At 46.8% G+C, this 14,937-nt stretch overlaps 1 protein-coding gene across 1 annotated transcript in view; it reads right to left on the minus strand.

The window, feature by feature from the left end:
- The window catches only part of LARGE1 (LARGE xylosyl- and glucuronyltransferase 1), a 585,040-nt gene that overhangs the window by 304,358 nt on the left and 265,745 nt on the right, over positions 1–14,937 (minus strand). The window contains exon 3 of the mRNA XM_004269399.4: positions 5,948–6,249. Coding sequence (XP_004269447.1) covers positions 5,948–6,249 — 302 coding nt within the window. The remainder of the gene's footprint in view (positions 1–5,947; positions 6,250–14,937) is intronic.

Below are 14,937 nucleotides of genomic sequence, written 5' to 3' on the forward strand. Positions count from 1 at the left end.
AGTGTCCCAGGCAGCGGAAACAACCCTGAGATACCAGGCAGCTGCCTGTGGAATAGGGAGCTGTGGAAAGGCAGCCTGGGAAAGACGGCAGGGAGGAAAGCTGGAGTCCGTGAGGCAGCTCTCCTAGAGCCCCCAGGCAGCCTTAAGAACTCGGCCTTTCCTATGTGTGAGGAGAGAAGCTACTGGAGGGTTCAAAGCCGAGAAACAGCACAATCTGACTTAAATTTTAAAAGGATCACTCAAACTGCCAGCTAAGAACAGATGCTCTGAGTGTGCACATACCTGGTGGGGGGAGGGGAGCAAGCACGGAAGGTGGGAGCAAGGAGAATAGTCAGGAAGCTACTGCAATAACCCAAGTGCGGTGGACTCCGTGATATGCTGCCTAAGGCCCCTTTCATGAGGTGTGCGTTGCCCCACTTGCTAGGAACAGCCTCCTTGCCAAGAGCTGCCTTTTTGAGGGTCGGCCCCTTCCTGGGGCAGCTGCAGCTAATGACCCTCCCACGGCATCCTCAGTGGCTGGCCCCATGGACATGCCTTCATAGATGGTCAGCATGTGAAACTCCATCTCTGGGTGTGCTTCACGGCACATGAAGCTGGAGATGAAATGGGCCAGGGAGGTAGTGGTGGGGGTGAGAAAGGGCCAGACGGCATCCTAGTTCAAAGTCTTTCATGACCAGTTCACAGTCGGCTTCTCCAGTGGAGGGAGCAGGCTATCACACACATTAAGATTTACAACCAGGGCTTCCCTGGTGGCGCAGTGGTTGGGAGTCCGCCTGCCGATGCAGGGGACGTGGGTTCGTGCCCCGGTCCTGGAAGATCCCACATGCCGCGGTGCGGCTGGGCCCGTGAGCCATGGCCGCTGAGCCTGCATGTCCGGAGCCTGTGCTCCGCAACGGGAGAGGCCACAACAGCGAGAGGCCCGCGTACCACAAAAAAAAAAAAAAAAAAAAAAAAAGTGCCTCTGTTCTGCCTTGCTCACTGGGATACTTGTACTTAAAGCCATCGGCTGCCACGGAAGCAGGTGACTGCTCTGGAGCCGCCATGTAGTGAGGAAGCCCAAACTAGCCACAGAGGGAGACCACATGGAGAGACCCTGAGTCCACAACAGGGAAGAGAGATGCTGGGCCAGCGCCCATTGCTTCAGTCCTCACCATTCCAGCTGCAGCCACCAAGAAACTGCATGAGTCCCCCCTCCACCCCCAGACCAGAACCACTCAGCTAAGCCCTTCTCAAACCCCTGACCCACAGAGACCAGGAGAGCTAATAAAATGACGGGCATTGTTTCAAGCCATTACGTTCTAGGTGATTTGTTAGGCAGCAACTGAGAACTGGAATATCCATGATAAGTCTATGTGAAACCCATACAACGTCAGTTTCCCACCTGCTGTCTCATTCATTTCATCCTCACCATGGCATAGGGAGGAGCACATTATTATTCTCATTTCATGATAATGAAATAGACTCCAAGAGGGTAACTGAATTGCCCAAGGTCACATGGCTAGTAAGCAGCAAAGTAAAGATTCCTGGTTAGAAATTCGGACTCCAGTTCAGTGACTTCTGTGCTGTACCATGAGCTGACTCCCAGAATAGACCAGAACGAGAAATGCAAGAGAACTGCAGCGCACATCTGTACACACATAGGCAGAAGCGGAGATCAAAGAGGATCACCCTGTTCCAAGTCCCAAAGGCACAAAGAAACCAGCCCCTCGCGGAAGCAGCACTGTCCTGGCAACAGATATGTGCAAGAATAAAATGGGCAGCTCCTTGAAGGCCACACCATGAGAAAACCAGAGGGCACAAGGACTGGCAAAGGCCCCTCATTTCTATCACCAAATATCTCAGCTGACAGCCCGGGCATCATCTCAGAAGGGTTTTCAGAAATACTTGTCATAGCCCAGAGAAGTTTCAGCACAACCAGATACAATGACAATGTCCTTGGTGACGAGGCCCTGTGCACTGACAGCGTGTCAGGACCAACTTCAGCACTTGCAACCACAAGTGCTCCCATGAAGGGAGGATTCTATTTTGACTCCACTGACTGACATTTCTCATCTGCCTCTATGGCATTTTCCCAAAATTCTTTAAATATGCCAAGCGATGGAAACCGAGGAAGCACACTGCTGATGGGTATAAAGGCAGCATCTCAGGGCACGTGTGCCCCCGGAGTAGACCACACTGAAATAAGATGCAAGCGGGTCAGGACTTTCTAATTCATCTATGAAACCTCGAACAGGACCTGGGGTTCATCACAGGCGAAGTCCACCAAAACATAACTTTTTAAGGGTCTAAGACATAACATTATCAAGACGCACAAAGAGAAGATAAACAAATGGACAAAACCTAATTCTCAGGTGCAAAAGACTAAAAAATAAGTTATAGTAAAAATTAACAAGCTCGGGGTCTTTATCTCTCAAAGAGCACAAGGATAAAGTGAACCCCATCATGTATTTTCGTTGTCCCTTAAAGCAGTGGTTTCCAAACAGTTTCCACGATCCCAGAATCACTGGGATACATATTTTTAATACTTATATTTTGGGCCCTATTCTCAGAGATTCTCAATCAGTAGATTCTGTGGTGGGTCCCATGAAAATGCATGTTTGGTATATAATTCTAATGTATAACCGAGTTCGGTAGCTACTCATTTGACAGAGAACATTCACCGTAACCATAATATCTCTTCTCTCTAGGAGCAAACCTCCAAAATGTTAACAAAGAACATGGCTTCTTTAAAGAAAATCTATCTTTTCCAGGCTCCCTTGCAGCTAGGTGGCAGCTAAAGGTAGCAGCTAAATGAAGTTCTGCCAATGTGTTCCAAAAGGAACTGACTGTGAAATTTCTGAGACGTGTTCTTAAAGCAAGCTGATATGCCCCACCTTAACGCTGCTTCCTTCCTGCTAGCTGGAAGGTGAATGACAGGGCTGAAGCTCTGAGAGTCATTAAAGACCATGAGATGACCTTGAGAATGCCAGTCATGCCAGCTGGGTGAAAGATAAAGGAAGCCTGCATCCAGGCAGGAACATCCCTACACCAGTAGCTCCAGACTTCTTACATGTAAACAGAAATAAGAGGCAAAGCCACCATTAACTTGGGATTGTGTGATAAATCACAGTGAAATCAACTGCTAACCCAACTATGCTATTGTTTGCCTAAAGTTCTAATATCCACGGTCACCACTGAAATAGTCTGAGGCAGGAACTTGATTTTAATCCATAACTTACAAACGAAGAAGCCAACACACAGAAAAGTGATGTAACTTGCTCAGTGCCACATGGCCATCAAGGTATGGAGAGGGAACCAGAATTGGGCTCCTGTCTCTCACTTTGAAAGCCAGTGGTCTTTGCCCACACTATTTGGTGGGGCGCTCGGGACAGAAGCCCTCTTTAGAAATATCAATAGGATGTGTGTATCTCAGAAAGCTGAGCAGGGGAAGACAATGGCCACAGAGACTACAGCAGGAAGAGGAATCCTCTGTGTTCTCCCTCTGTTCCACTTGTGTCCTCCCATTTTTTCCTTTTCCTTTTCTATTTTTCACCTCCTTGATCGTAGTTGATGGTTTAAGTCAGCCTGAGTCATAATAATGTAAACACACTCGAAGAAAAGAAGTTCCTCCCTCTGGGCCAGCCAACACTCTAAACTAATGCCATGACCATAACCTGAGAGCACAGAATCTGTAAGAAATCAAACCAGCCTTCGCCCAGGCAGGGAAAGAAGATCCCCAAATTAGGGGCCATCCCAGACCAGCCTAGACCAAGGGAATCTGTTAAAGTTGCTAAGTCCCCAAAGATGCAACACAGAGATCTTCATTACACAGGCCACTGGCAATGGTTGTGGAAGATTAAATGAGGCTGGGCCTGGCATGTAGTCAGAACCTAATTATAGGAATGAGATCACTAGGCAATTTAACCTAACTCCTGACGTATGCTCTCCTGCATGCATACCACGCCTTGCCTAACCTGTTGATTCTTTTCTTATATAAAAAGAAGCAAGGATGAAGAATGAAGCAGTTAAAAAATGACGAGCTCTCTACCCCTAACAGCCCCCCTAAGAATCCTGCAGGTAGATCACGCAGGCAACGTAACATCTGAAGGAAGAGTCAGCCCGTCTGCATGCAATGGAGAACGATGCAGAATCCAGCCTCCTGCCTCAGTGATTCACTGAGATTCTTCCCCCTTTTTCCCCTTTAGAAACTGCCCTGGCTGAGCAGAACCTTCCGAGTTGGTCTCAGGTCATGAGTCCACCTTCCCCCCAGATCGCCAGCTCTTCTCATTAAAGCACCTTTCATTTCTCCTGACACTCGCCTCTCAAATTACTGGCTTAGGAGCAGCGAGCAGCCAAACCTGGATTTGGTAATAGTACGAATTTCTCTTTGTTTATAATCTCTTCCTCACTTCCCACCTCAAAACATAAGAAGCAGAAGAAAGGGAGTTTTGTCTCTTTTTCAACCGTTGTTATTTCCCGGCACAGAGAACACTGTGAGACCCATAATAGAGGCTCAGTAAATATTTGTTGGATGAATGATGACTATGCAGCACCCGCTTCCCTGCCCAGGTTCTCTGTGCTCGCCTGACCGACCAACTCACTGAGCTCTGAATCCTTTCCTGCTTGACAGCGCCTCGCTGCATATTGTTCCGACTCACACATACACTCCTTGTTGGATGTCCTCCATCTACCTTCCTCTGCCTCTCCACCAGCCCACACTTCAACCAGGCTTGGGAATCCATGAGAAATCTTATTATCCTCAGGGGCTCCCCCTGACCATTCCAGTCTAAAATCTCCCTGACCACTGACCTTGCACAGAACTGAGTCTACGTCACTCAACAGGCCCCATATCCCCTTACGGCACACTACACAGCATCACCAATATCACTAAAAACCACATTCACGTGAACAGCATCTTACAGTTTGCAAAGTGTTTTCTCTTCAGGGCGTCTGAAGTCTAACATTCTGAGAATGTAGCCAGGAAATGGAATAAACCAGCAGCAGGTAATATCTGCATCTAACTAAAAATAACAAAAATTACCCATAATTGAAAATATGCTATATACCAGACACTAATTGTGGCTTTATATGGCCATCCCATTTCCTTTTCACAAATATTGCAGGAAGCAGGTATTGTTTTCTAAAGTTTATTGATGAGACACATCTGAAGCTCAGAGAGGTTCGGTAACCTGCTCAAGCACTCACAACAGAAACCACCAGAAATGAACTCAGGTTTATCCATCCCAGAAGGGCTTGCTCTTAACAGGGAGGTTCTAATTCCTCTCCACTGGGACTGGAAGAAGCAGAAAACGAGTGCGTGTGTGTGCGCACACGTGTGTGCACTTGCACATGCAGTGCACACATAAGCATGGATGCATGAACCGGGGGCGGGATGAGGGGCAAGAGGGAGAGGGAGTGGGAGTTTTCCAAACGACCAAAGAGTTACTAAGAAATACTCTAAAAGGGAGAAAATGATACAAAGCTATCAAAGTTCAAAGAACTGCTTTAGATAAGCAAGTCTCTGGTTCTGAATTATAGAAGCTGTGTATAAAGTGCGAATGAGGTCCAGGGGAACTGCCCAACAGGGCCTCAAGGCCAGGTGCACCATGCGCCCTGGAAGCTAAGTAACAGGGGCCCCCAGGATGACAGCTAGGCAGAGAAATCCTGAGAGTGTCAAAATGAGCTCCAAAGAAACAAGCAGCAGGTTCTGTGTGCTGCTCTTAATATCTCTGCAGGTGCAGGCCTCCTTATGCCCATTTTTCAGGTGGGGAAACTGAGGCTCAGAGGCTTAAAACGATTTGCCTGGCCATTCAGCAGAGTGAATGATCAAGCCAGATTCAGGCCCAGGCCTGAGCCAAGAACGCCAGCTCTCTCCAGGTCCCTGGCCACACTTCCTGGCGGCATTTGCAAGGGGTGGGTGTGGGCCATGTGGGGACTGGGACCTTGGAAGGCTCCGGGTGCTCTTTACCTCGCACTTCTCCACGACCGGCTGCTGCCCACACTCGGAGCTGTTGCCTGCCACGATGCCGGCCCGAAGGTTCTCGCTATCGCCGGTGCCCTCCTCCATGGAGTAGGTCTTCGAGTGGTTGCCGCGCCGGTGGGCCGGGCCGTGGCCCTGGGCCAGGCTGAGCTGCCGGCGGAGCGCGCGGTTCTCCTCCTCCACCTCGCGCACGCGCACCTCCAGGCTCTCGCGCTCCCGCTGGCTGGACGCCGTGTACCGGGGGCTGTGAGGCTGGGACTCCAGCGGAGACAGAGACACCGGCTTCCCATCTGCGGGTGCGGAGAGAACGGGAAGGGTTAAAGCCGAATAGAACTCCACGGGCCCCTACCCCTACTCCAGACGTCCAGGGCTCCTTTTGCCGTCCCATTTAGAAGTAAAAGCCGGTGGAAAATGCATTGTAAATAAACACACATCCAGACTGAACTGCGAACAAAGTTGAGAACAGAATGACTTAATGTGGTGATGAAAAACATGCTGTTTAACTGTTTACAACAGCCAAGAGCTAAGTGCCCATCAACAGATGAATGGATAAAGATGTGGGGTATATACACAATGGAATATTACTCAGCCATAAAAAGAGTGAAATAATGCCATTTGCAGCAACATGGATGGACCTAGAGATTATCATACTAAGTGAAGTAAGTCAGACAGAGAAAGACAAATATCATATGATGTCACTTATATGTGGAATCTAAAATATGACACATATAAACTTATTTATGAAGCAGAAAGACACTCAGGGACATAGAAAACAAACTTATGGTTACCAAAGGGGATGGGGGGGTAGAGATTAGCAGGAGTTCGCCACTGGCAGATTCAAACTACTATATATAAAATAAACAATACGGTCCTACTGTAGAGCATGGGGAACTATATTCAATATCCTGTAATAAACCATAATGGAAAAGAATATGAAAAAGAGTATGTATATATATGTATAACTGAATCACTTGCTGGACACCAGAAACTAACGCAACACTGTAAATCAACCATACTTCAATTAAGAAAAAAACTAACATGCTGTTTAGAGAAGACAATCACAATATAATTTTTCCTAATTAAATGCACTGCCTTCTTTTCCATACTTGGCACATTTCCAGGTAGATATTCTTGTTAGCAATAAAACATGAATATGAAGTAGGAGGAGGAGAGAAAGGAGGAGAATGGGGGGGAGTAGGAGGAAGTGGAGGAGAGGAAAAAAGAAGAGAAGGAATAAAGAAGTATTAATAATGATTAAGTTAATTTAGTTCTTCCTATGTGAACTCCTATTTACCCTTCAAAACCCAGTTTCAGAAGCATCACCTCCCAAGGGAAGCCTTCTTCAATTTGCAGATAAAATATCTATCAGCATATTCCAACAGCATTTCGTACACAGCACTAAGAAAAATATGTGCCTGTCACACTGGATTTGGTAAATTGTTTTACTGAATGTTTCCTATGAAGATTGGGTGTTCAACGAGGACAAAAACTGGCTCTTACTTATCTTTGTGGAAACATATCATAATATATGATAAATGCTGGAAGCATGGATGCATGTTCCATGACAAGAGAACAGAATAATTAAGTGCAAAAAGGAAGAAGAAAGTAGGAGCATAATCATGAAACTGAGGGCAGAAACAGTCTATTTAACAATCATACACAGAGAAGACAAGTAGGTCTCTCAAAGTCACACAGTCAGAACCCAGTGGTACCAAAATTCGTACCCAGGTCTCTCTTATACCCGAGCCTGTACACACTCCCCTTAAATGCAGATTCATAAAAGGCTATATATAGGGCCACGGATTTAAAAATTATTAATGTAAAAACCTCATCTCCCAAGGATATTTAGCATAACTCCTTGTACACAGTAAGTGCTCAATGCATGCTTACTGTTGAGGAGCCCCAGGGACACAAGACATACCCAAAACTCTCCCTTCTCTCTTCTCATGCTGCAGAAATCCCAGGATCCAGCTACAACACAGCCGCCTCAGAGAAGACCAAGCAAAAATCACATCTCTAGAAAATTACCCTCTCTCAGCTTCCTGCTAAAAAAACACTCTTTTTCCACACTTGGAGTTTTTCTCCTTCCTGCCCAGACCCCACTGAGCTTGAAAACTGTCCCAGGGAGTCTCTGTGACTCACAAAACTTGAGGATCAAAGAATGTGATGAATTACACCCTGCGAGTTTCACCTGTGCTGCCTTACTGCGCCTGCCTCTGCCCAGGGCTCTTTGATACGTTTCTGGGTTTTCACAAACACGACTCCTTTTTTCCCTCTTAATCACCTCAGGGTTAAACGCCTGAGCTCCCAGGTCCTTTGCTATCAACACAGCAAATATGACTCGCTGAATTCCACTGCTCCGGACCACAGACCTAAGGCCAAGGCCAAGTGTATGGAGATGTGAAATCACAGGTTGATTAGGGTTGCATTGTTACCAAGCTGGCTGATTACAAGCTGACCGGGGCTTTTGAAACCTGTCTCCTTGTTTGGTAAAACCAAATTAGTTCCACTGAGAATGAAAAAGAGAAGGGAGCAACAGCAATTGTGTTTTCTCAGCCAACACGGACCCTTCAAGCAGGGGTGGGGAGGACGATAGTCTAGCTTCCATCAGTGGGCAGGGCAGTTAACGCTTTGCAGCTGCTATGGCTCTGCGCAGGGGCTGGGCAGTTCACACTGACAATGTCTTCGGTTATCACAGCACAGGCTGGTGGCAATCGGTGTCCCCATCACAGATGAGGAAACTGAGCCTCTACAAGCTTAAGCCGTGCTCCCCTTGTGGCGACTGGAAACAAGGTCTCTGTGACCGCAGGTGGCCAAACTCCTGAATGTATGGCCCGAGTTGGAGGTACAGTTGCTCTGGAGCATGAGGGGTCTTCTTTCTTCTGAAAGGACCTTGGCACTTTGGGGAAGGAACCCAGGAAGCTCTGGAAGCCCACCAGGATCCCAGAAGCTCTGGAAAATATACAACAAATGGGAACTCTGAATTTGTTCTTTGAAGGGATTAAATGCTATGAGCTTTGGTTTTCCCTTCCCTGAAATGCAAGTAGAAACGCTAACCTTGCAAGGGTGATGGGGGAGGCTTGAGTAAGATACTGAAATACCAACCACTTGAACTCTCATTGGACGGTATTTGGTGTCGATTAGCTCCTGCAACCCCTGTCTCAGTCGGGGGGTAGGGGTGCAGACAGGTGATATTACGGGCAAGATGAGTTGATGATGTAAATTAGGGTGTTGAGCGCTGTCCATTTTCTGAACACGGGCTGTTCTCTGAGTGGCACGTGGGAGAAAGTGGCCAACGAACCTTCACTTACTTTGATATGTGGCATCTCTGAACCTTCTTTCCTTCAGCCTTAGGCAGGTCAAAGTTCACGCAGAGGCTACATGGAGGAGCAGGCAGCCTTCCCATGGGGGTCCGGTCACTTCCTCTAGCTCCTCTCCCAAAAGCCCCCCAGTTTACTTATTTCTAATTCTTTGACGTGCTTATAAAGGCATAATTATGTAATCCCTAAGCAATCCTAATTCCAGGGTAGTGAGGGGGAAAATGCTCTCAGTATCCTGTGTCCATTTCCTGCTTTAGATCCCAACTGGTTTCGACCAAACTTAGCTCTCAGAGACTTGCAGGTGTTTTCTCTACCTTAAAACTCCACAGATTAGTCACCAATGAAGACACATAAAATAATAAAAGCCAGGCCTCAAGGAGGGGGAGCGGACGTTGGAAAAAGCCACATGCTGTACCGTGCCCGGTGCCTGGCATGTAAGAAGGGCTCAATAAACAGCAGAATCGGAACTGCTGGTTTGTGTGTTTGCAAGGTGCATCACCTTGAGCCGGCCCCTTCCTCTTTCTCTTCCTGAAAGGGAGTGTCCTGGAGATGGGCACCTCTCGGCTCTAACTTGCCGTGGGCTCGTGTACAGATGGACCCTGCATCTCTAACCCAGCCGACCCATCCAGTGCTGCATGGCCGGAAGTCAAGACAGTGGGGCCCGTTGCCCTGCCATGTTCACAGCTCATTCAGCCTGCCTACTGCTTTTGTTCCTGGACTACACATCTCTCTGGCTCCTGACCCCTTTTTTCCTAACCCTCTGGGGGGATGTAGTGGGGGCAGGGTTAGGACAGTGCAAGGCCTGCCGTCTTCGAAGTGGTCCGCACATCTCTGTGCTGGCTTCTGGGCCCTGGTCTCTCCCAGGAACGCTCCTCTTTCTTTGTGTCTAGGCCATCATTATAAAGCCCATCACGTGGGACTGTATCGTCTATGGAAACCACTGAACCCACAGCAGTTACTTCTCAAACTGGCAGTACTGAAGCTTTTCCCTCCAATCCACCTTGGATAAAATGTGGGCCCAATACACATGCCTAATACATAGCTTACCCTACATGCAATTCTTCACGTGAATTCAACAAACTGGTCCATACCCTAGTCATCAAGACAAGCTCCACTGATCGCATGCCTGACACATGTCCAACTGCTCTCGACATGCCTGCCCCCAACTTCCACACTTACCTTGTTGAAGACCAGTAACAGTTTGGGGGCTGTGATGGTTCATTCTATATGTCAACTTGACTGGGTCATGGGGTGTCCAGATATGGGGTCAAACTTATTCTGGGTGTTTGGGGATGAGATTAACATTTGAATCAGTCGAATGGGTAAAGCTCATTGCCTTCCCTAATGCGGTGGGTCTCATCCAAACAGTCAAAGGCCTGAAGAGAACAAAAAGGCTGACCCTTCCCCACTAGGAAGGGAGAATTCCTCCTGCCTGACAACCTCTGAGCCGGGACATTGTTTTGTTTTCCCTGCCTTTGGACTTGAACTGAAACGCTGGCTCTTCCTGGGTCTCGAGCCTGCCAACCTTCAACTAGAATTACATCATCGGTTCCCCTGGGTTTCCAGCTTGCAAACTGACCCTGCAGATATGGGACTTGACCATCTCTATAACTGCATGAACCAATTATTTATCATAAATTTCTTTACACACACACACCCTGTCTGTCTGTCTGTCTGAACAACCCTGACTAGTACAGAGACCAACAACACTCTGTAGATCGCACTGACTACCACTGCCCAGTACCCAGCCTCTCTGTCCTCAGGGCCTGGCACGCTGCCTGCACTTAACAAGCATTTCAAGGAAGGATGAAGGGAAGGACTGGCATCTAGAGCTTAAAAAAAAAAAGGCATGAAAAAAATAGATCTAGCAAACCTTCAACTACCAGTTCACTTGAACTTTGAACAACCTGGGGGCTAGAGGCATGGATCCCCGACGCAGCTGAAAATCCACGTATAACTTTAGAGTTGGTCCTCTATGTTTGTGGTTCCACATCTGCTGATTCAACCAACTACAGATCATATAGTACACGTATTAGTTGAAAAAAATCTGCATGTAGTGGACCCATGCAGTTCAAACCTGCATTATTCAAGGATCAACTGTACTTACAAAGTGACTTCATTATAAGCTTAATTGCTGGGGGAAGAGGGAGAGATAACCAAGAAAAGAAAACAAATCAAATCTAGTCAGCAAGCAAGACTAGATTATTCCAAATCTAGATTATTATTATTATTACTAGATTATTCCAAATCTAGTCAGCAAGCATGACTAGATTATTCCAAATCCCAAGCATGGGATTTGGAATAAGAAAGAGCTGAGTTTGAATTACGGTTCTGCCACCTACTAATAATTAACCTTAGGCAAAGTACTTAACTTCTGTGACTCACTGTCCCCATATGTAAAATGGGAGACAGCGGGCTGTGTACATTATTACCTAGCAGCAGGCCTAATCAGAGTAGATACTCAAATTTCCCCTTCCCACCCACCCTAACCCACCCCACCAAACCCAGAGGCAGGACACATAAAGACAACAGTGAATAGGATCCTTCATTTCTAAGCCCCCCTGACCTTTGCTTTTCTATTACCTTTCCTTCCAGGTTTCTTTTTTCCCCCCAGATCTGCACTGTATTTGTACACAAGGTGCATCTGTGTCACATAATGCCTATATGTGTTGATCTACAGTTCAGCCCACTTTGAGTTTAAAATGTCAAACAAGACATTATTCAGAATCTCAGTTGGCAACATCTTCCTCCTCCCTCCCAAACTTCTCAACAAACATGAATTTATCATCAGATTTGAATCTCTGAATCCACTTGAGATGAATGCTCTGAATTAAGAATCAAAACAGCTAAGATTCAGAACAAAAAAGGTAAATTGAAAATCAACCTCCGTGCAGTACGGTGACAGAGATTAGGGACTTGGCATCCAAAACGTCCTAAGTGATGATCTGAATCAGTTTGTGTGCACTGACTCTCTCTGGAGTACTGGCGTTTCACACTGTGATAGCCACCACTGCAGACAGAACTTGGGGGGGGGGGCTCATTAATGGAGGCAGGGACCCCAGCCCTGAGACCGCCATGTTGCAAGCTCATACCAGCCCCTTCCAGTGCTGACAGTCCTAGATCTTTCTGGCCAAGGACACCACAATCCTGCACTCATGCCCAGATTTCAGGAAGGCTGTCCCCCTGCATCATTCTACCCACGATGAAAACATCGCATCCCTAACATTTATTCGGCAAAATCCCCCTATGTACAATCTGTCACCAGGGCCTGCCAATTCTCCTGATGTTTGAAGCCCTTCTCATTCTATTTCAAACATTCCATCTCAAACCCAGCCTTTTAATCTTATCCTAAAACAGGGGTATCAAACTTCTGTAAATGCCCGGAGAGTAAATATGCTTTACTCTGTAGGCCATGCAGTCTCTGATGCAAGGACTCAACTCTGGCTTTGCAGCACAAAAGCAGCCACAGAAATTCCTAACACACGAGCATGGCCGTGTTACAATAAAACTTTATTTACAAAAACAAGCGCTGGGCCAGATTTGGCCTGCAAGCCCTAGTTTGTGGATCTTTGTTCTAGAACATTAGTCTCCTCAGTTTGTCTCCCCACTTCCAATCTCTCTCTGTTCCTGCCAGCCTTACTCACAGGTGCCAGGGATGTGCTTAATGAAAACCCTATTCCCACCACATTGTGCAGTTTGACAATGAACAGAAGCTTCTCCATCTGCTTCAAGGTCATCTATAAAATTCAACAAACACTTGGTCACTTCCTATTGAGTACATGTCCAGTGCTTAGAGGCTGTGTCACCTCATTTTAATTTATACAACACTTCTAATCGAGTGGGTGTTCTCACACTAACCCTATTTGACAAATGGAAAAAAAAAAAAAAAGAAATAGACACATGACTTAACCTGTTCAATGTCATCCCAGCAACAGACGGCAAAGGGAAAGACTTGAACTCAGGTTCATTGGCTCCAGATCAATTTCTCTATTTGCCCCAAATCACAATGTCTCCTATTTGCCCCTCTCCAAATATGTCCAATCTAGTTTATTGTTGCTTCTGCTTCATCTCCTGGTCCCTTAGCCAGTGGTTCTCAATCCTGGCTACCATTACAATCCCTTGGGAAACTTAAAAAAAAAAAAAAATCCCAGATAAATTAGCTCAGAATCTCCGGAGGTTATGGTCTAGTTACGAGCATTTTAAAAAGCAGCCACCCGGGCTTCCCTGGTGGTGCAGTGGTTGAGAGTCCACCTGCTGATGCAGGGGACACGGGGTTGTGCCCCGGTCCGGGAAGATCCCACATGCCGCGGAGCGGCTGGGCCCGTGAGCCATGGCCGCTCAGCCTGCGCATCTGGAGCCTGTGCTCCGAAACGGGAAAGGCCACAACAGCTAGAGGCCCGTGTACCGCCAAAAAAAAAAAAAAACCAGCCACCCTCCCGTGTTCTCATGTGTAGTCAAGGTTGAGAAACCCTGGCTTAGGCATTTCCCCCAACCTCAGGCTGAGACACCATAAACCCCATTTGCCACTGTTTGCTCCTTAAGGCAAATTTAAGGAACGGGCTCCGATGCAAAGAGGTCTTAGCAGCACTGTCGCACTTAACTCCGGTACTGCCCTTGCTCCAGTCTCTACTGTATTCTTAGAATAGCTCCCATCATGTAACCCAGGGCCTTCCTGATTTCCTATAACCTAGGCTGCCCGGCATTCTAGCTCCTCCACGCTTGGGGCTGTTTTGCTGCTACCAATCCCCCTTCCTTCCAGGATGAGAGCTCTTCCCAAAGCAGGGTTCTACTATTGCAGTTGCCAGACCTGCCAGCTTCCCTGGTTCCAGACTCCGCCCTCTATGACCAAGATGTCACTCCATTCCAATGATTTACTCCAATTTCTCGCCTTCCACATAAGGCTGCATTCATTAAGTAAGCATTTTGTAATTCTAAAAAGCACAATGCCTTCCTTGCAATCAACATAAAAACTTCACACTCTCCTTCAATGCATTTTGAAATTGCAAACTAAATTAAATATCGTGGCCAAAGTCATTTTAGAAAAATTTAGAAAACTCAGTTCAATCTTTAAAATCTCCCATTTAAAAACTGCTTTTAAATTGTGATCACTGGATCTCCACATGACAGCTGAGTCTACTCACACATCGCAAGCTCAGCTGTCACTCTTGGTAGGTTACAGGTTCAGAGTAAGACACAGGTCTGGGTGGAGCTATTTTCCCAAGTTCCGAATTGTGGAACCAGATTTGCCCAGAGGAGGAAAAAGGGACTGATGACACGAAAAGGCTGTTTGCTCGTTACGGGATAAACAGGGAACATTTTTACCCAAAAATGCCCCAGAGTCATTTCCTGGAATCATCTTTGGCAACCAAAGCAAACTTGAGTTCCAGCAAAGACCTTAGAGCATTTCTGGCAAAGACCAAACACAACAGAGCTCCCAGCAAGCTTCTGAAAAGAATCAGCAACCAGCAGGCCAGGAAAAGAAGCCTAGATTTGTCTCATCATAATAGGGTAAAAGCAGTTTGACTTCTTTTCCTCCATGAAATTATTTTGCAGAACTTTGTCTTAAAGAGCTTCATTAAGTCAAGAAAATGAAGGCATTTTTAGCACCGATTTGCTGTATCCATAGCTGGGTTTTGGAGACAAGCGCTTAAGGGTGTC

Source organism: Orcinus orca, chromosome 11, assembly GCF_937001465.1.
Source record: "Orcinus orca chromosome 11, mOrcOrc1.1, whole genome shotgun sequence".
Lineage (NCBI taxonomy): Eukaryota > Metazoa > Chordata > Mammalia > Artiodactyla > Delphinidae > Orcinus > Orcinus orca.